The 22,226-nt window shown below is 46.5% G+C and overlaps 2 protein-coding genes across 5 annotated transcripts in view; one reads left to right on the top strand and one right to left on the bottom strand.

Annotated features, from left to right (window-relative positions):
• The window catches only part of LOC140718516 (tumor necrosis factor receptor superfamily member 5-like), a 72,048-nt gene extending 65,238 nt beyond the window's left edge, over positions 1 to 6,810 (bottom strand). For all 3 annotated transcript variants that reach the window (XM_073032465.1, XM_073032466.1, XM_073032467.1), the window contains exons 1-3: positions 6,674 to 6,810; positions 4,932 to 5,071; positions 4,046 to 4,130 (exon numbers count right to left, since the gene is read on the bottom strand). In XM_073032465.1, the coding sequence (XP_072888566.1) occupies positions 4,046 to 4,130; positions 4,932 to 5,061 (215 nt within the window). In that variant the 5' untranslated portion in view covers positions 5,062 to 5,071; positions 6,674 to 6,810. The remainder of the gene's footprint in view (positions 1 to 4,045; positions 4,131 to 4,931; positions 5,072 to 6,673) is intronic.
• LOC140718523 (tumor necrosis factor receptor superfamily member 14-like) overlaps positions 1 to 22,226 on the top strand; it is a 530,540-nt gene that overhangs the window by 473,557 nt on the left and 34,757 nt on the right. The gene's annotated exons all lie outside the window — the stretch shown is intronic.

The following is a 22,226-nucleotide window of genomic DNA, read 5'->3' as shown; positions in this document are numbered from 1 at the left end:
GGTGTTTAAAAGAAAGAAAAACAAACCGCCATCTTAATTAAATGAAAAATGAGAAAAACAAGATATTTATCCAGAACGATAAAAATTCACCATCAAATTAATAGTGTCCAGAAAAAAAATTAAATAGTTAAAATTAGTAAATTAAAAAAGGTAAATACATCAACAAAGAAAAACTTCAATTAAGTATAAAATGAACCTACACTAGTAACCAAAAACAAAAATGTTAAACTTATACAGATCAAACTTCATACGATGATTATAGGCTTTAAAAGAATACGAAAGAACAGAGCCAGTACTGGGAAAGCCATACATTTATTAGAGCCGAGAGTCTGAAGCAGTAGGATAGCGCTCATCCAGGAAACTTCGAGCTTCAGTCGTAAAGAGAAAAATGCGACGTGGTCCTTCCGAGGGTGAGATTCTCAGGTGCGCAGGATATAATAACGCTGGTTTGAGATTTTTCTCATAACATTCCGACATCAAAGATTTAAAAGCGAGCCACGCCTTCATCACTTTCGGACTGTGATCCTCCACAAGGCAGAAATGGCAATCTTGAAAATTAATCATACCTTGCTGACAAGCAAAGCAGATAAGATGCTCTTTAACATGAACATAGTGAAATCAGACAATTACAGCTCGTGGTTTAGTTGAGGAGATCGGTGTCGGGCGCGTGGAGTGATGGGCGCGGTCCAGTAATGGAGGGTTCTCTGGGAATTCAGAGGGGAACGCATCCTTAAAAAGTTAAGAGAAAAACTTTGAAGGGTCCCCTTTCTCGATGTCTTCAGGGAGACCAATTATACGTAAGTTCTGTCTTCTGGATCGATTTTCAAAATCAATGCTCTTGGATTTAAGAGTCTCCAACTGTTTAATCACCGAGGATCATTTTTGTTCCAAATTCTCAATTTTCAAATCTCCCTTCCAAGCATCCTCTTGCAGACTTATGATTATAGTTTGATGCTGTTTAACTTTGTGACCAATTGTTTCCACAGAATCCTGGACTGACTTTAAATCTTCTTTAATACTTTGACGTTGTTCTTCAAATTTTTCATTTTAAAGCTCCAACAACATGTTGTAAGTTAATTCTGTACACTTAGGTTTAGGCTTTTTCTTCTTTCCGTTGCCATCAGAATCTTTCCCATTTTTGGGCTCTCGCCCTTTAGATCTTAAGGCCCTTTTTTTCTGTGCTCATATCTTCAAAATTCACAGTACAAACTCGAAGATAATTCAAAAGAAGTAATAAAAATCTTCTAGTGTAGGTAAGAATAGGTTAAATAAGGGTGATCATGGGTTAAAAAAAGTAAAGGTAATGGAGCAAATCCAAAGCTGATCTCACTCCATGAGCGCCTACTGGAGAACCCCTTCAACTTTCTTTTGAAGACCCTGATGTGGAGTTAACGCTGAATTCAGTTCTTTGTGGGCCTCATGTTTGGTCACTTTTTGATATGCCAAGTATGCAGCCTAGAAGGCCAGATTTTCACGGCTCTGGAGGCAGGCTGATTCAAGGCTGATGCCACCACCAACGACTGATGTGTCATGGGAGAACAAGGAAGCAGCAGGATTGCTGTTGACTGTGTACCCAGAGGCACAGAACAAGGAAAAAGCAACGCAGAGACTTTGAACACCATAAATCAGCGAGTTGTTTTATTGTGTCTCACCTCAACAGGTGAAATGGGGACACCTCTTTTCCCTTCTTGGAGGGAGGGGGAGAGAGACACATAGAGATGCTTTGTGGGGGGGCGCCGATACGTTTTTGCTGATGGGGGGGTTGCCTTGCTGCTGCTTGTCTGTGGAGAGGGGAGCTGGTGGGGGCTTTAGGGTTCTAACATTTAAGTGTCGTTCATTCTTTGGGCCGCTCCTCTGTTTTCATGGATGCTTGCGAAGAAAAAGAATTTCAGGATGTATATTGTATACATTTCTCTGACATTAAATATACCTATTGATGCGTGGCCACTTAATCCTTATTGTAAGCTCTTTGGCATGAGATTTTGATATTTCTTTGTCATCCTGATCTGCCTCATTAAACACAGCGTTGTTTACCAATTTGACAGTGTCTTCTCGAAGATTCAAGAGGAAGCTACTGACATGACGAAGGAAGCCCTGAACACTGCCAGAGATGGAGAACCTTCATTGCTGCCCTATAAATATATATAATGTACAGGCATGGTCGAGTAGTGTTTTGCACAACACTTTACAACACCAACTGTAAGATTGGGATATAATTCCCATTTCTGCCTGTAAGGAGTTGCACGCATGCCCTGTGATTGCTTGGGTTTCCTTTGAGTGCTTTGGTTTCCTCCCATATTCCACGGAGGTACAGTTAGGGCTGGTGAGTTGTAGACATACGATGTTGGTGCTGGAAACGTGGTGGCACTTGCAGACACCTCAACACGATCCTCGCTGATTTCATTTGCTGCTATCAACACATTTCACTGTATGCTCCAATGTCTCGAAGTTAATTCTCTGTACGGTGTATGGGGTGTCCAGGGAGGGGTAGCACCTCTGGTGGCAGGCTTGTCGTGCCCACTCAGGGGCAGTTCATCCACCTTTGGTCCCCACCTGTCACCCAGCTCTCACCTCTGGCCAAGAAACTGTTTGCAGTCGACAGTGGCCACACCGCTTTGACAGGAGAGATGAACCAGGTGAGGGTAGCCGGGAGACAGTGAGACAGGGATTTGCTTGCCCCAGCATGAGAAGCCAGTTCCAGCAGACTGGGCAGATAAGATCAACTACAAGATCTAACAGCCAAGAAGGCAATGCTGCAATGCTTCATGGAGAGCGAGGGGCATGAAAAGATACAAAGTGTCATGGCTATCCACTGCAGCCAAGGAAGTCTCCAGTCATGACAATTTCTCATACCATTGCACCAAGATTTGTGAGGCTGAGAGAGTGGAGCTGCTCCAGCGCAACAAGATTCCTCCTGCACAGGTCTTGGTCATCGCTGGACAGCCAACACATGTTCTTCACTTTTGTGCAGCACCCAGTATTGTGTTACTGCTTATACTGTAACTTGCCATTTTTCCTGAGAGGAAATGCAATCCTTAGAGCTGCTTGGGTGATTTGAAACCAAGAATACACATAATACATTGTTATGAACAAGTGGAGCATCCTGGCATTAATGATACTGACAAGAGACAAAAAGGCAAGAATGGTCACACTGCACTTGGGAGTACTGTGAGCATTTTGGGCCCCTTTCCTAAGAAAGGATGTGCTGACATTGGAGGGGGTCCAGAGGAGGTTCATGAGAATGATCGCAGGAATGAAATGGAGAATATGCGAGGAGCATTTAATTGCTCTGGGCTGGAGTTTAGAAGAATAAAGGGGGATCTCATTGTAATCTATTGAATATTGAAAGGCCTAAATAGAGTGGATGCGGAGAGGATGTTTCCTATAATGGGGAAGTCTATGACCAGAGGGCACAGCCTCATAATAGACGAATGTCCCCTCAGAACAATGGTGAGAAGGAATTTCTTTAGCCAGAGGGTGGTGAATCTGTGGAATACTTTGCCACAGGTGGCAATGGAGGCCAAGTCATTGTGTAGATTTAAAGCGGAGGTTGATAGGTTCATGATTAGTAAGAGAGTCAAAGGTGGGGAGAAGCCAGTAGAGATAATAGATCAGCCCTGATAAAGCGGCAAAGCAGAAACAATGGGCCAAATGGCCTAATTCTCCTCCTATGTTAATACTCTTATGGAACAAAAAACATATTATTCATGGTGATTAGTCTCCATTTTGTTCTAGCAAGAAAAGCTTCGTTAATTATGGACAGCTGTCCTAAATAATCTGTGGCATTTCAGTGAATCAAACAGGGATAACTGTACTTGCTAGAGTGAGGAGGGCATCTATTCTCTACAGCTCAGAAAAATGAGGGCTGACCTCATTGCAAAGGACAAAATGCTTGGGAGGCTCAACAGAGTAGATACAAGGAGGATGCTTGCTCTGGTTTAGAACAACAAGGGGTCTCAGGATCAAAATAAGAGACAGGCCATTTCAGACTAATACTATCACCCAATTAGAGTAACGATAGTTCTAGATCCACTTCACTGCTTACCCATTTCTTTTACTGAGCATTATTGATTTATCGATGGATTCCAATCCGTGCCACCTCCTGCTACTGACGTGACCCCAGTGGTTTCCTGCAGAAAGGTGACAAAAAAACATAAAAAATAGGAAGTGCTTGTCAGTCCAGTGAATTGTGTTGTTCTGATATTTAACAAGCAGACTTGACTTTACGTGTATCTTCTGTTTCATGCCAAAGCTGAATTCTTACACAATCTTGATTCTTAGGTACACCTTGCATCAGCAGTTAATCCAAAAACATTTGTTGTTAGTACCTTTTGCTTATTAAGTAATGACGTTTCAACATTGAGATCCACACAATATCCGGTCTAGCAACTCTTAACAAAGCTAAACTGTCTAATTTAACTTTAGCTCCAGAAACAATTCTAATTCTTTCATACCACATTCACAACACTATTCTACCATCAAGGTTTATAAACTTTTCCACACATTCAACTGCATGCTTTGCCACTAGGATGTGTAAAGTTTTCCGATATTTCTCCAGATGCAGAAACCTAGAGGATTAGAAATTCATCCTGTGCCATGTCCACAATACGGGAGCCTCATTCCATCATGCATCTTATTTCACTAATTTGCTTAATTACTTTCAGTGTAATCGAAATACAGGCTTTGTTTAAACCTCATTTGCCTATTTTCATCTATTCTCCAGATACAACAATAGGTATCTCTAGACCAGTGGTTCCCAACTTGAGGTCCATGGACCCCTTTGGTTAATGGTAGGGGGCCATTACAGAAAAAGGGCAAGGACCCCCTGCTCCAGATGATGTCTTTATCCAACTGGGTTATCTCTGAATTATAAATATAAATATCAATGTGCAAGTCTAGAAAATGATGTTGAAATGGCATAAACTGCAGACCTGTGAAAATCAGTTCAAGATCACTACCAATGACCGTCCATACAGTGATGAGCAACGCTGTTAACAGTGAGACATCTGGGATGACAGGCAGTGGTTTCCAGTTCTCAGTCTTCATTGGAAATGGATGCATCCTTTAGTATCTGCAAAACACAATTAGACAACTCTGGGGATTTACTAAATGGTTCTCAGTCAAGCAAGCCTTCTGAAATACCTCTCATCCCCCCACTTCTTTCTTCTACCATTCACTCTGCTCTCCTATCAGTTCGAGCAACGGTTGGCAATCGTGTCGACTCCCCTCGGCCGCTAGGGGGCAGTCGCCAGGCGGTGAGTAATCCCGCTGCCATGGGAGAACCGTGACACCTTCCCACCGCTAGGGGGCAGTTGCCGGGCGGTGAGTAATCCCGTTGCCATGGGACAACCGGGACTCCTCCCCTCGGCCACTAGGGGGGGCAGTCGCTGCCAGGACTCCTCCCCTCGGCCGCTAGGGGGGGCAGTCGCCGGGTGGTGAGTAATCCCGTTGCCATGGGACAACCGGGACTCCTCCCCTCGGCCACTAGGGGGGGCAGTCGCTGCCAGGACTCCTCCCCTCGGCCGCTAGGGGGGGCAGTCGCCGGGTGGTGAGTACTCCCGCTGCCATAGGACAACTGGGACTCCTCCCCTTGGCCACTAGGGGGGGCAGTGGCTGCCAGGACTCCTCCCCTCAGCCACTAGGGGGGGCAGTCGCTGCCAGGACTCCTCCCCTCGGCCGCTAGGGGGGTCAGTCGCCGGGTGGTGAGTAATCCCGCTGCCATAGGACAACCGGGACTCCTCCCCTCGGCCGCTAGGGGGGGCAGTCGCCGGGTGGTGAGTACTCCCGCTGCCATAGGACAACTGGGACTCCTCCCCTTGGCCACTAGGGGGGGCAGTGGCTGCCAGGACTCCTCCCCTCAGCCACTAGGGGGGGCAGTCGCTGCCAGGACTCCTCCCCTCGGCCGCTAGGGGGGTCAGTCGCCGGGTGGTGAGTAATCCCGCTGCCATAGGACAACCGGGACTCCTCCCCTCGGCCGCTAGGGGGGTGCAGTCGCCGGGTGGTGAGTAATCCCGCTGCCATAGGACAACCAGGACTCCTCCCCTCGGCCGCTAGGGGGGGCAGTCGCCGAGCGGTGAGTAATCACGCTGCCATGGGACAACCGGGACTCCTCCTCTCGGCCGCTAGGGGGGGCAGTCGCCGAGCGGTGTGTAATCACGCTGCCATAGGACAACCGGGACTCCTCCCCGACTGCCAGGGGGGGCAGTCGCTGCCAGGACTCCTTCCCGACCTCTAGGGGGCACTCGCCGGCCGGTGAGTAATCCCGCTGCCATGGGACAACCGCGACTCCTCCCCCACCGGCAGTCGCCCGGCGGTGAGTAATCCCGCCACCAGGGGGCGCTATATTCACGTCCCCACTCCTTCCCAAACGGTGCCAGCTGGAAAACGGCCTCGTCTGTCAGTGAACCGGCCACCGCTCGGCAGATCGGTTCTTGGCGCCAAGTGGAAGCCTCACGGCGCTCGCAATATCGCATAAACACGGCCCGCACCGCGAACATTCCCACCGCCCGGTCGAAAAGGGAGAAATAAACAAAGGCGAGCTGGGCGGATCAGGAACCGCCTCCCCTCGCCCCGTCTCTCTGTGTCTCCTCAGACCGACCCCGATCAGAAACCGGCTCCAAACCGACCGAACGAAGGGACTTGTCCCAGACGGTCAAGCGATGTCTGTACTTACTGGAAAGGCGCTTTACCCCGCGGCAGACACTGGATTCGGGTCCATTGGAAGAGCGACACGAACTCTGCACAAACTAGAAACCTTGAAGAGCCCGGCTTTACTGTGAGGGTGGATAACGCTGAGGCTGAGCCTATCACCGACGTGTATTGTGTTTGACGTCAGAGGTACAGAACATGAGGCTGAGCCTATCACCGACGTGTATTGTGATTAACATACAAGAGGTACAGAACATGAGGCTGAGCCTATCACCGACGTGTATTGTGTTTGACGTCAGAGGTACAGAACATGAGGCTGAGCCTATCACCGACGTGTATTGTGTTTGACGTCAGAGGTACAGAACATGAGGCTGAGCCTATCACCGACGTGTATTGTGATTAACATACAAGAGGTACAGAACATAACGCTGAGGCTGAGCCTATCACTGAGTCATTTACTCCCCCCGTGATTCCATAATAGTATAAAACCTGCAGGAAACAGAACATAATATTTATTTGTCTTCCTTCCTGAACATACAAGCAGGACTTTCATCTGAGGTGTATTTTTTGTATCGTTTTGCTAACCACTCAGTTCGAGGGGAATTATATTTCGGAAAATGTGTCGCTCCGGCGGCTGATGGCAGAGTCTCTCCCTCCGATCTCTTTTGCAAAGATGCCGCCTGACCTGAGTTTGGTGGGCGCTGCCTTCACATATTTTTCAATCGGGAAACTCAATGGCGATGTGGGAGGGAAATTTCATCAGAATAGTTTCAATGACCCGGTATACACGGAGCCGATTACCCGTTAGTTAATCAAACTCGTCACTCTTCCAGATGTAGCCAGCCATTGCTGATGTTTTAACAATTATTACCACTCGGTGCTGACTCTATGATCCGTGAAACTCTTCCGTTTATCGCTTCAGTTTCCAACTTGACGACTTTCGGTAATTCCATTCCCCCATCCCACTCTCACTCTGCCTCCTCTTCCAGCTGCCTATCACCTCTCATGATTCTGATTTCTTCTACTACCCATCGTGCTTTCCCCTTACATTCCTTCTTCACCTCTCCTGCCTATCCTAAGCTAGACTGGACTGCCAACACAGATGCCTTGTGCAGGAAGGCACAGAGTCGACTGTACTTCCTTAGAAGGTTGGCGTCATTCAATGTCTGTAGTGAGATGCTGAAGATGTTCTATAGGTCAGTTGTGGAGAGCGCCCTCTTCTTTGTGGTGGCGTGTTGGGGAGGCAGCATTAAGAAGAGGGACGCCTCACGTCTTAATAAGCTGGTAAGGAAGGCGGGCTCTGTCGTGGGCAAAGTACTGGAGAGTTTAACATCGGTAGCTGAGCGAAGGGCACTGAGTAGGCTACGGTCAATTATGGAAAACTCTGAACATCCTCTACATAGCACCATCCAGAGACAGAGAAGCAGTTTCAGCGACAGGTTACTATCGATGCAATGCTCCTCTGACAGGATGAAGAGGTCAATACTCCCCAATGCCATTAGGCTTTACAATTCAACCGCCAGGACTTAAGAACTTTTTAAAAGCTATTATTAATGCTGTTTGAGATAGTGATTTAGATGCATATCATTTTTTTTTACTGAGTTAAGTATAGTATGTTATTAGTTTTGCTACAACAAGTGTATGGGACATTGGAAAAAAAAGTTGAATTTCCCCATGGGGATGAATAAAGTATCTATCTATCCTCTCCCCCACCCCTTGATCTTTCCCCCTTACTGGTTTTTCACCTGGCACCACCTTCTTTATAGGACCCCGGCTCCCTCCCTCTTCAGTCCTGATGAAGGGTCTCGGCCCGAGACGTTGACTGCTTGTTTCCACGGATGCTGCCCGACCTGCTGAGTTCCTCCAGCTTGTTGTATGACCTCCCACTCTTTACCCTCCTCTGACCCCAGCCCCAACCCTTGCCATGTCTTCACCATCCCCTCTGACCTTCCCCTCTCTGAGGCAGAGCGTTCTGTCCTTAGCAAGGGCCTCACTTTTGTCTCCCACCGTCCACACCTCAGTGAGTTCCGTGCCCGCCATGACGCTGAACTCTTCTTCCGTCGTCTACGTCTCCGAGCCTACTACTTTAACAAGATTCCCCTCCCCATGTTGATGATCCCTTCTACCGTCTTCAAACCTCCTCCTCCTTGGCACCCCCACCGGGCCTTCTACCTACACTCGATCTTTTCATCTCCAACTGTCGCCGAGACATCAACCGTCTCAACTTCACCACTCCTCTCTCCTGTTCCAACCTCACTCCCTCTGAATGCACTGCCCTTGTCGTGGTTTTTCGTGCCTCACAAATGACCAAGAGACGCAGAAGATTCTTCAAGAAGGGTTAAACTTTAATTTGCAAATCAAAGCTGAGACAGTCATTGAGCTAATCGCTGATTGCCCCCCCGATTCCCGGACACAGCAGCTTTTAAAGCAATCTCTAGTTGCATTTTACATGTGCTGCACGTACATCATGCATAGCAAATAATAAACTCAGAACTGAGCAATGTTCTAATCTACATTTCTTTAGTTCTTTAGCTACCTCTCATTAACACACCATTGTCTTCTACATTCCTAAGACTTGTCTACTAAATTGAGTACATGCATAGCAAATAACTAACTTTGTAGTTAAAGTTTATACTTTTATACTCCAATATATCCCCCCTTTGAGACCCAGAGGGTCTCACACAGAGAAGGAAGACGAAGAGTCTGCGCACAAAAGCCCCAATAAACTCAAGCACTTATTCCCAAATCTTAGGTTAAACTATAATTTTCTGCGCCAAGACCTCAAAGTATTCTCTCCCTGTTACCCTGGGCCGCTGAGCCAAAAACCTGTCCCTATGTATCTGAGACAGGGAAAAAGACTCAAAAGCCCTTACAATCTACTCCCACACTGTCGTTTTGCTCCTGTTCATCCTGCAGGTGTTGTAGGCTGTAACGATACATGTTCGGTGTTTCTTTCTCCACTAAGCTTGCTTCAGTAATTGCCACGAGCATTGGAAATTGTTTGGTTGCAGCACGCACTACAAGAGATTTGAGACAAGGAAGAAAACAGCACAGCAGAAGCGCACAGCTCAACAATATAATACTGACAGTTATTGCTATTTTAGTCAGCCATGCTCCCCATCCTCCGAGTCTACTTTCCAACCAATCAAAGAACTGATGTCTGAACCCTGCATTCTGTTTGACCTCCGTCCGCAGATTCTTTAACCTATTCATTGCTCTGGTGAAAGACCCTTCTGGGCTAGTATTGTTCGGTATGAAAGTGCAGCATTGTTCTCCAAACATTACACACACACCCCCTTTCTCTGCCAAAAACCAATCTAGTACCTGTCTGTTTCGCCATGCCACCCTGCTAGTTGCATCCAGCTGTTGCCCTAAGGCCTCCAGTGCATCATCGGTGTAGTTGATGAACCTCTGTTGATTGTAGTATATATAGTTTATCCATTCAACATTTTTGCTCACCCCTATCACAGGTATGATAGCTTCCCAGCCTGCAGCAATCTCATTTTGTGCCTTGAATTCGTTAGGTATACCTCTTTGCTGCCCTATACTGTCAATCCGGATTGTCGGATCCGGGTCATATTTTCTCTTCTGCCGTAGCAGAGTCCGCTGCTCAGGGAAGTTAGCATTGGACTGTACTTCAGGGGACATTATAACTTCCTGAAGCAACATGACACGCGTACATGTTCCTCCCCACCTGAGGGGGAGCGTAGATCTCAGACCTCCTTCCTGTCCACACAGCCACCAAGTGTCTGCTAATGGGATAGTCTGAGATTGGGATTGGGATTGAATGGGATTGCACCCTCAGGAGGAGGGGAACCCGTCAAGTGTCTTTTACCTGGGGTTACATCCCATGTCTGAGTGCAGTTGCCTCGGAAATGGCCAACCGGGTGAGTGCCCACCCGCATGAAACATTCATAATTCAGATGGTCCTGCATTATAAGCTGTTGCAGTGTAGGTGTCTGGCTTCTTTTGTTTATAGCCCAGGGTCTGCTATAATTACAGCGATAGGCAAGCTTGTTTTGGTCAAACTGCGAGGACGCCTGATATAGCATACACCAATAGGGGCACATTGGTGCATTGTTCATACAGTTTTGATAGCAGGAATCTGCTTTAACGCAAATCCTCATGAAACAAGCCCTACCCGGACCTGGACACTGTCGTTCGCATTGTTCCCTGTGCTCTCTTCGCCACCGCGTGCAGGTGGAGGAGTTATACGGCATGGGAACTACATGCTGAGTGAGGCTTTCCCTTGAGCACAGGTAACAATTTTGTCTCTTCATCATTCCTGCCGTGTAAGCTGCCCATTGATACCACTGATTAGTATGTGTCTTTAACCATGGCGAGGAGGTAAGTGTTGTGCTCCTCTTACTTCTTTTCTGCAGGTTACCAATCCCATTCCATATCTGCCCCACTAATGGTACCCAAGTCTGCACTAGAGTATGTGGGTGCTTTGTCCCCGGGGGCACAACTGGTCGTTCCCAGCTCATCCCCACTATCTGGAGAAGCCCTATTATCCACCACCACATCCTGAGGGTCTTGAGGCCCATCCTCAGAATCAAAAATTTCCCTTACTAATTGATCAAACTCCTGCGGTGCAGTGTCAGCTTCTTGTTCCCCCCTGTCTGTCTCCTGTTAACTGCTCTTCCGCATCACTTACCTCGGACACTTCACCTGATTGCCCTTGCAGGACTGCCCTCGTGCAGTGGTTCAGGTGGTACCAGGTGGAGCGTCCTTCTACCTGAACTGCAGTGGGTGATGCCTTGGTCACCGTAAAGGGTCCTCCCCTTCTCGGCTCGTTCCACTTTCTCCAAAAAACTCGCACGTAAACCTGGTCTCCTGGTTTGATCAGTCCTTCCCCTTGTACGGTCTCCGTCTCTTTCTGTTTTTCCTGGGCATAAATAGACCTATGTATCATAGTTAGCTGCTGCATGTATTGTTTCAATTCTATTTCCAATTGTTCCAAGCTAGGTCCCTTATACGGCCCTCTCCACTGGGGCACTGGCATGGGCCTCCCAGTGAGCATCTCATGCGGTGTCAGGCATGTTATTCGATTACCGTAGATTCCGGATTTTAAGCCGCTACTTTTTTCCCACATTTTGAACAGCTTTGAACTCTGCGGCCTTTAATACGGAGCGGCTAATGCATGGTTTTTTTTCATGCCGCCAAAAACATTTTGCCTCGTAACAGTAGACCAATAAAATTGATGAGTAGTTCACAGAGGTCCAATGAAATTGTACGATAAATCAAGCGCACTTTCACAATTAAATTATTGTAAATCAGTCATTTGTACTCACCCTCATCAACATGGAAAACACTCGAAGAAAAGCATTGTGCTGCCTTTATGGCAGTTATTTAGTTTATAATATTTTCGCTTAGTAATTCATTTGTTAGTTAAAATTAGAACTGTTTTAACTATATTTGTTTTCTGTACTACATCCCGGGATGCTATGACGTCACACCCGGTTTCGCCGCGTCTTGTGGGAAAAATGCCGGTTTGCGATAAACGGGACGGCGGGGGGCAAGCGGCGGAGCGAAAACGCTGCTTTTAAGTTAAAGGCGATCTATAACTTTTCCTGGTAGGCTGCAGTATATATATTTTTTACCAGTCATTAGGAGATATTGGAATGTTGTTCAGTAAAAAAGTATACGCAACGTATATTTAAAAGTAGCCGCGTTACAGGCACGGTTCGAAAAAAAGCATTTGCAATATGTATTTGTTTATGTTACCATATGGATTTAATTAAAAGTTAAAAAATCCTCACGTGTAATATCTTTCTGTGTAAATATCTCATATTACAACGTGGGACACCTGCGGCCGAAAATCCGGTGCGGCCGAAAATCCGGTGCGGTCTAAAATCTGGTGCGGCCTGTACAAGTACAAAATTGATTTTCTTTCTAAAATTAGAGCCAGCGGCTTTTAATCAGGTGCGCTCTGTAGTCCAGAATCTACGGTAGTTTGCATGCGGTAACTCATCAATGCTAACGGTAAAGCATCGACCCAATTAAGTTTAGTATCTGCACAAATTTTGTTTAGTTTGGCTTTCAGGGTTCCATTAATTCTCTCTACCATGCCCTGCGACTGAGGGTGATATACACATCCAAATCTTTGCTTTATCCTCAGCGCCTGTAGTACCAGTTTGACCACTTTCTGGATAAAAGCTGAACCGTTGTCTGAGCTAACTTCTGTAGGTATTCCAAACCTTGGGATCACTTCATTTGTCAGGAATTTTACCACTGTCTTTGCCCCTTGATCTCTTGAAGGTACCACCTCCACCCATCTGCTAAATCGATCAATTACTACCAGCATGTATCTTTTCCCTCTCACTGTCTTTATCATGTCTACGTAATCGATCACTAAATGTTTAAATGGTCCTTCAGGTACAGGAATGTGACCTATTGGGGTTGTAATTCCCTTCCGAACATTATTTTGTGCGCATACCTCGCACTGTGACAAAACAAAGTCCACTGAAGCCTGTAAATAAGGTGACCAAAAACCATCCTTCTTTATTTTCCTTATCACTTCCCCCCTTGCACAATGGTCCATCCCATGCGCTTCTGAAATCAGAATCGTCAGTAGAGGGGTGGGTGCTACCAACAAACCGTCTTCCGTGCTCCACAAGCCTTCCAGGTTCTGCTTGGTCCCCCTTTTTCTCCACATTGTCTGTTCTGCCAAAGTTGCCTCACCTTGTATTTCAATTAGGTCCTCTACGTCAGGTTCTGGAGTTAGGCTTACCTGGGGGGCAATGACAGCTGACGTACATCCAGACGCTTTTCTAGCTGCCTCGTCTGCAGCTTGATTTCCCTTTGTTATTACATCGTTTCCCTTTTTATGTGCCTGGCATTTTACTATAGCCAATGTTTTAGGTTTCATTATGGCTTTTATTAAGTCTAGAATTTGCTGACAATGTTGTATGGGATCTCCGCTACTTTTTTTAAAACCTCTCTGCTTCCACACTGCCCCGAACAAATGGCATACTCCGTGAGCATATGCTGAATCAGTATAGATGTCTACTTTCTCACCTTCCATCATTTCACATGCAGCTGTCAGGGCTTTGAGTTCTGCTAGTTGGGCGGAACACGGTTGGGGACAGGATTCCATCCTAATAATCTTATAGTTTGACTGATCCTGCTGCACCACTGAGAATCCTGCGTGATTTCCATCATAATCCCTATAACAAGAGCCATCTACGAACAGAACCTTTTTATCTATATCCTCTAGTGGTTCTGACCATAAATCTGCTCTCAATTTGGCAAATGCCATCGTCTTCCCTACACAATCATGAGGTTCTCCTTCATAGTCTAAAGGGACAAAATCGGCTATATTACTGGTAGTGCATCTCTGTATAGTTATGTCAGGAAATGTCAATAGCATCTGATACGCTGCTATCCTGGCTGGCGTCAGCACAAATTTCCCTCTTTCCAGCAATTCTGCTACTTTGTGGTGTGTGTACAGAGTCACAGGATAGCCCAGGGTTACCGATGATGCCTTTTCATATGCATAGTACAGCGCCGCCAATCCCTGATAACAGGGTGGGTACCCCTGAGCCACCTCATCTAGTCTCGTACTGTAGTATGCTATGGGCTGCTTTGCTTTTCCTGTGCCTGTCTCCTGTGTTAGAACCACTGTGACATAACCCTCCTGTCGATTGGATACATACAAATAAAAAACCTTCTCGTAGTCAGGCAAAGCTAATGCTGGTGCTGACTGCAATTCCTGCTTAATAGTATTGAAAGCTATCTCCGCCTCTCCATTCCACTGTAAGCCGTTCTTCAAATTTGTATGTCCTGCTTCTTTCATTATCTTTCTTAAAGGTGCCACAATCTCAGCATATTCTCCTATCCAATCTGAGCTGTACCCTGCCATTCCCAAAAATGTCATCATCTGCCCTACAGTCTGGGGTTTTGGGGCCTTAGCTATTGCCTCAATCTGATCTGGTGCTATCGCCTTCACTCCCTTGGATATTACCCTGCCTAAGTATTCCACTTGTTGCGTGCAAAATTGCAGTTTCTTTTTGGATACTTTATGTCCTCCGCGCGCTAGCTTCTCTAACAGAGTTATAGTGTCCTGCTTACATTGTTCCTCGCTGTGGGAGCAAATCAACAGGTCATCCACATACTGTAACAATGTACTTTCCAATGGCATGCCCTCTAGGTCTGCCTTCAATACCTGATTAAAAATGTGTGGTGAATGTTTAAATCCTTGCGGCATTCTGGTATAGGTATACTGAGCACCTCTGTAAGTAAATGCAAACAAATACTGACATTGCTCAGCCAGAGGAATGCTGAAGAAAGCCGAACACAAATCGATCACTGAAAAGTAACTTGCTTCTGGTGGAACATTAGTCAAAAGCGTGTGAGGGTTGGGGACTACCGCTGGCCAGTCCTCTACCACATCATTTACCGCTCACAAATCATGCACCAATCTCCACTTAGATTTATCTGCTTTTAAGACCGGCAACAACGGGGTATTGCATGGACTGTTTGTTCTTTTAAGCACTCCTATTTCAAGCAACCCCTGCACTGTCGACACTATTCCCTCTTCCGCTTCTGGTCTTAGAGGGTATTGTGGTCTCCTGGGTGGAATTGCTCCCCTTTTCAGCCTTATTTCCACCGGACTCGCTGTTTTTATTTTCCCTACGTCCGTGTCATGCTGTGACCACAGAATAGACGGCAACTCATCTAACCTTTTATCTTTCTGCTGGCCTCTTTCCTTTCCCAGCACGGGCATGTGTGGTTGGGGAGTTATTTCGACCTCTCTCACTGTCCCTACCATATCTACACTTACCATTATTTTAATACAATTGTTGTTTTCTGATATCCACACCTCTGGCGTGATTTTCCTCCACACTGTTACGGTTTCAGCACTCTTAACTAAAGGTCCTAAGTCTTTAGACTGATATCCCTTATTTACCAACAACGTTACGTGGGGCGCAGCCTCCGGTATCCTGTACCATTTTTCTAAAAAGCTGTTCCACTTAACTTGTAAAGCTGCCCCTTGCTTTCCAATTATCACAGCCTCCCCTTCCAGGTGCTGCTGGGTACATACCTCCAGGTGCCATCTCTCTTCTAATTCCCTGTTCTGAGTCTCGTCAAAAATCACTGTACAATGTAGCTCAGATTTGGGCATTACAGCCCTGGGTAATATAGCCTGCACGCCCTTTTTCCATTTTTCCCAGGTTTCCTGAATCTGGTCTGCGATGTCTCCTATCCAAAAGACATTAGCCTTCTTGTCTTCTCGCACTATCAATTGAGCCCCTGCTCTTTTCACACTCAGCCCATTTTTGGTGCATTCTAATTTTAATTCCAGTTTCAACAAGGCATCTCTGCCTAACAAATTAATCGGAGTCCCTTTAAATACCAGCACTGGCAAAACAATTTCTTTATTTCCCATTCTCAATCACACTGGAGCCGTGCACTGTGTCAACTGTGTTTTCCCCGAGAACCCTACCGTCTTAATAAACTTTCCTGGCATGGGAAGGTGAAGGGCATACTGTGGCTGTACGCAAGTGTACGTGGCTCCAGTATCTATCATCATTGGTGTCAGTTGCCCTTCTAACATAACCTGAACAATGGGTTCCTCATCTGCCTCCCTTGTTATCATTGGGTAATGTCCCTTCCCACTCAAGTTCTCGGGGCACCCCTAATACCTCGCATAGGGGTTCACAGGTCCGCTTGGGCCGGTGGGGGCTGGTCCTTGGCTAAACTTTAGTTCCCTTCTTATCAGTTCCTGCCGGTGTGTGACAGGCCATAGTATAAACGGACAATCTCTTCTCATGTGACCTGGCTGATTACGTTCCCAGTACAATCTCTCTACCTCTCTTTCCCACTGTCTTCTCACTGGTCTCCTTTGCCCATAGCTCCTCTGTCCCCCTCCTTGGGACTTCCAGTCCTGTCTGGGCTGTTTGAATTTAGCCTGTTCCTGATAGAGCATTTGTGGGAATGCTCCCTCAAAGTTAATTATTGGCATGGGGTTTTCCAGCCCTTGTCTTACAGTATGATCGGTCCCTCCATATAGCAGTGCTTTGTCCAGCTCGATGGCTGTACTCGAACTGGTGGTTGTTGGCAGCATCTTTTTGTTTTTCTCTTTTTCCTTCTTTTTGAGTTCTTTGAGCTGCATTTGTATTAACTTTCTTTGCACCTCTTCCTGCTGCTCAGCCAACCTTTGTTTGTCTTTCCGGTATTTCTCAACCGCATGGACTACGTGGTCTCTAAATTCTTGTGGGGTTTTTGACGTTAGCCCAACCACCTCCTCCAGTTTGGATTTTACTTGCGGAGGCATTGCATCCAAAATGCTATGTCAGAACAGTGAGGTCATAAGTAAGCTATTCTCCACCTCTTGCTCAGTCTCCAGTCTCCACCTTTTCAACTGGTTTTCTACGTAGGCTGCTGGGTTTTCAGTGTCTCCCAGTGGATCCCCTTTTAAGGCTTTGGGGTCCACTTTGGGTGGATAAAGCTTTCTGAGGGCCTGCCATACCCTCTGCCTCACTCTGTCAAACCCATCTCCATCAGTTCTTGGGTCGTTCGAGTTTACTATGCCAGCCATTTCCATTAGTTCGTTAAATTTGGAGGTTCCCATCAACCTTATCAACAGTGCCTTCAAATCTCCCATAGCCAATAATCGTCCCACTGTTTCTTCTTCAAAGGCTCTAATCCATTTCCCTGCTCCTTCATGGAAATTGGGCAGAGTGTTTTTCAGCCCTTCTAGGTCCTGGGATCCCCAAGGGATATACTGCACTTGTCCTGATCCTTTAACCAACAACGGCATCATTCTTCCTCCTTCTTCCCACCTGCCCTGGCTCTCCTCCTCGCCTGACTCCCCATCTGTCTCAGGGTATGTCTTTACTGCCTCCCTCACAAATGTCTCCGGGGTCCTCTTCTTCCCTCGGTCTCCCTGTGGAGTCCTTCCTTTCTGTCTTGATTCAACACTTGGTTGGCCCCTAGAGTATTTTTCGCATCTCTCCTGGCAATCCCCTTTCAGTAACTTATCTAGCTCTCTCTCTACTTCCGCAAGTCGCTCCCCTACTGCCTCCTTCCGTCCTTCTAGGCTTCTGCCTCCTACCTTTTCCCCAAATTCTCACATCCTCTCTCTCTCCATTTAACTCTTGCTCCTCCAATGAGTCACCTTTTCTAGTCTGTTTATTTCTATGGTATAATCGATACTCCTCATATTCCTTTTCCTCTCTCAAGTATTTCATCCGTTCAATCTGTTCTTGCATTTCTCTCTGTACCTGTTCTATCTTTATCCTTTCTGCCTGTATCTCCTGCCATATCGCTGCTTTTTCCTTCTCATATTGTTTTTTTTCCTCCTCATTATCCCAAACTTGGACTTCTCCCTGCATGTTTACTGTTCCCATCAGCAGGGGGCACTGCTTGGGGGTTCCTTCCTCATTATAGGGAGGGGGTTTTTCTGTTTCTTTCGCATCCGGGTACGGAGCTGAAGCCAGCTTCTCACCGTACCCTTCTCTCTCTCTAACAGGCTGTTTCTCCAGCACCTTAGTGTCTTCCTCGCTTGTAATCAATATTCTACCTGTCCTCCTCAGCCTTTCTCCCTCCGTTCTGAAGAGTTTTAGCACTTCCATTTCTCGTTCTCTTTTTTGCTCTCTTTTCTTAGATTTATCTTTTGATTTGTAATTTTTAATTAGTTCCTCCATTTCTTCGCACAAACTTACATCAAATGTTCCTTCTTTTGGCCACTTTGTGACCAGGTTTTTGGTTCTTTTTTCCCATTTTTCTGAAGTTTTTGTGATCTCATTTTGAACAAATGGGAATTTTTTGCTCAGAATCTCTACTGCTGTTCCTTTACCTGTCATGTTATTCTCTCTTTTTAAGGTATTTCAGAGATTCACAGTTTGTTTACTGGATAATATTATTTACTCTAATTCTACACCTAGTCCTAGTCTAACACCACGTGGACTTTTTCTTCCTATAACACCACATGGACTTTTTCTTCCTATAACTTACTCTAATTCTACGCCTAGTCTAACACCTCGCCCGTTCAGACCCTTATCTCTTAAGGCGGTATCCACGAGGATTTTCTACTATAATTCTATTCTACTTTCCCTGCCCGTTCAGCCCTTCGTTTCATACAAAGCGGTACCCACAGGGATTTACCAACACCACGTGGACTTTTTCTTAACGTCTTATTAACTTATTTGTACTTACCCTCACTGCAGTGTTCTTGAGCAATCCTCTGAGCCTCCTCTGTTAACCCCCAATTCTCCCAGATTCTTTGGACCGGAGAGACCCTTTGGCAGTGGTTCCACACTCCTGAGACTCCAAGACCTCCCCAAAGCCAACAGAATTCTTAGTCCAAATTGTCGCAAAAAGCGCTTTCCTTTAGTTTGGGTGCACCCTTAATTCTGTTAGCCTTGTGGGGGTCCCTAGAGGACCGGGAAGCGTTCCCAATCTGCCGTTTCCCTTCCGCGGGTCTCTATCCGGTCCTGCCGCGGTCGCCAATTATGTCGTGGTTTTTCGTGCCTCACAAATGACCAAGAGACGCAGAAGATTCTTCAAGAAGGGTTAAACTTTAATTTGCAAATCAAAGCTGAGACAGTCATTGAGCGCTAGTCGCTGATTGCCCACCGATCCTCGGACACAGCAGCTTTTAAAGCAATCTCTAGTTGCATTTTACACGTGCTGCACGTACATCATGCATAGCAAATAATAAACTCAGAACCGAGCAATGTTCTAATCTACATTTCTTTAGTTCTTTAGCTACCTCTCATTAACACATCACTGTCTTCTACATTCCTAAGACTTCAGTCTACTAAATTGAGTACATGCATAGCAAGTAACTGACTTCGTAGTTAAAGTTTATACTTTTATACTCCAATACCCTCCACTCTCTCCACACTAATCCTAACCTCACCATCAAACCCGCAGACAAAGATGGTGCCGTAGTAGTCTCACAGACGTACCTCTACCTCACTGAGGTCAAACGGCAGCTTTCTTACACCTCCACTTACTTAACCCTGGAACAGGACCCCACCAAAAAACATCAAACCATTGTTTCCATTACCATCACTGCCCTTATCAACTCCAGAGACCTTCCATCCTCAGCCAAAAAATTCAATTCCCACACCTCGCACTGCTCGGTTTTACCTCCTCCCCAAGATCCACAAGCCTGACTGTCCTGGTAGGCCCATAGTTTTGGCCTGCTGCTGCCCCACCGAGCTTGTATCTGCCTACCTGGACTCCATTTTGTCACAATAGTTCAGTCCCTCCCCACCTACATCCGGGATACATCCCATGCACTCCACCTCTTCAATAACTTACAGTTCCCCAGTCCCGACCGCTTCATTTTCACTATGTCCAATCCTTATACACTTCAATTCCCTATCAAGAAGACCTCAAAGCCCTCTGCTACTTTCTTGACAATAGACCTCATCAGTTCCCCAACACCACCACACCCCTACGGTTAGTGGAACTGGTACTCACACTTAATAACTTCTCTTTTGGCTCTTCCCACTTTCTTCAGACCAAGGGTGTATCTATGGGCACTCGCATGGGCCCCAGCTATGCCTGCCTCTTCGTGGGTTATGTGGAACAGTCTATGCTCCATATCTATACTGGTACTGCTCCCCAACTTTTCCTTCGCTACATTGATGACTACATTGGTGCTGCTTCCTGCACCCATGTTGAGCTCGTCAATTTCATTGACTTGGCCTCTAACTTTCACCCAACCCTCAAATTCACTTGGTCCATCTCGGACACTTCTCTTTCTCGATCTCTCGGTCTCCATCTCTGGAGACGGACTGTACACTGACATCTTCTATAAACCCACTGACTCTCATAATTACCTTGACTATACCTCTTCACACCCTGCCAAATGTAAAAATGCTATTCCCTATTCCCAGTTCCTCCGTCTCCACTGCATCTGCTCCCAGGATGAGGCTTTCCATTCCAGGACATCTCAAATGTCCTCATTCTTTAAGAATCGTGGTTTCCCTTCTGCGGTCAGCAATGATGCCCTCACCCGCATCTCCTCCATTTCCTGCACTTCGGCCCTCACCCCATCCTCTCATCACCACAACAGGGACCGTGTTCCTCTAGCACCCCACCAGCCTCCAGATTCCAGCCTATTATCCTCTGCAACTTCCGCCACCTTCAACAGAACCCCACCACTAAGCACATCTTTCCCTCTCTACCCCTCTCTGCTTTTCGCAGGGATCGTTCTCTCCATGACTGCCTGGTCCACACGTCCCTCCCCACAGATCTCCCACCTGGCACTTATCCCTGCAAGCGTAAGTGCTACACCTGTCCCCACACCTCCCCCCTTACCACCATTCAGGGCCCCAAACAATCCTTCTAGGTGAGGCAACACTTCACTTGTGAGTCTGCTGGAGTCGTCTATTGCATCCAGTGCTCCCAGTGCGGCCTCCTCTACATCGGCGAGACCCGACGCAGATTGGGGGACCGCTTCGTCGAGCACCTATGCTCCATCTGCCACAACAGACAGGTTCTCCAGGTTGCCACCCACCTCAACTCTGCTTCACATTCCTATTCGGATATGTCCATACATGGCGTCCTCTACTGCCATGATGAGGCTAAACTCAGGTTGGAGGAGCAACATCTCATAAACCGTCTGGGTAGTCTCCAGCCCCTTGGTATGAACATTGAATTCTCCAACTTCTGGTAATCCCCTCCCTCTCCCTTCCCCCATCCCACTCTCACTCTGCCTCCTCTTCCAGCTGCCTATCATCTCTCTCATGATTCTGCCTTCTTCTACTACTCATAGTGCTTTCCCCTTACATTCCTTCTTCACCTCTCTGGCCTATCCCCTCCCTGCTTCCCCTCCCCCATCCCTTGATCTTTCCTCTGATTGGTTTTTAACCTGACACCCACCAGCCTTCTCCCTCCACCATCCCCCCACCTTCTTTATAGGGCCCTGCCCCCTCGTTCTTCAGTCCTGACGAAGGGTATCAGCCCAAAACGTTGATTGCTTGTTTCAACGGATGCTGCCCGAAGGTACAGAAGCCTTGGGTCCAGCACACCATGTTCAGGGCTGGATTAACCCTAAAAGTAGCATATGCTACGGGCCCCGCCCGCACTAAATGCTTGCAAGCTGCAGTCTGGTGAAATCGGCATCTCATCCTATTCTCACGACTGTTAGAGTGAGTTTTGGGTAGACGATTCACTTACACTTAAATAAATGACTTCAGCCATCAGTCTTCTGTCCTTTGACAAAGTGTTGTGGACTGAGTTCATAATAATGCATTTCCTAAAAGCTGTGAACCCAGTTTCATTTGTAACATTGCATCTCTGGCGCCTCTGAGACAAGAATGCTAAGTTTACAGGTAGTTGCGAAGACACCATATCTATGCTTTTTGAATATGAATTGTCCTCTATGTTAGCACGTAAGATAATGTATTAAGGATTTTAACTTGCATTCCCAAAGGCCATGAATGCAAGTTTAGGCATACTGGCATAGGTAGAATGAATTTAATCAAAAGATGTGAAAACTTCAAAGAATTGTCTATAACTATGAACTGTCCTTTCTGTTTAGCAAATAAATATTGAACCTCAATCACAAGGTGGTTAGACCTGTTCTGCCAGGGGTCTCTGCCTGCTGTAAGCTT

The sequence above is a fragment of the Hemitrygon akajei genome, chromosome 29 (genome assembly GCF_048418815.1).
Source record: "Hemitrygon akajei chromosome 29, sHemAka1.3, whole genome shotgun sequence".
Classification (NCBI taxonomy): Eukaryota; Metazoa; Chordata; class Chondrichthyes; order Myliobatiformes; family Dasyatidae; genus Hemitrygon; species Hemitrygon akajei.
Note: the sequence above shows the minus strand (reverse complement) of the source record. Positions and strands in the feature narration are given on the sequence as shown.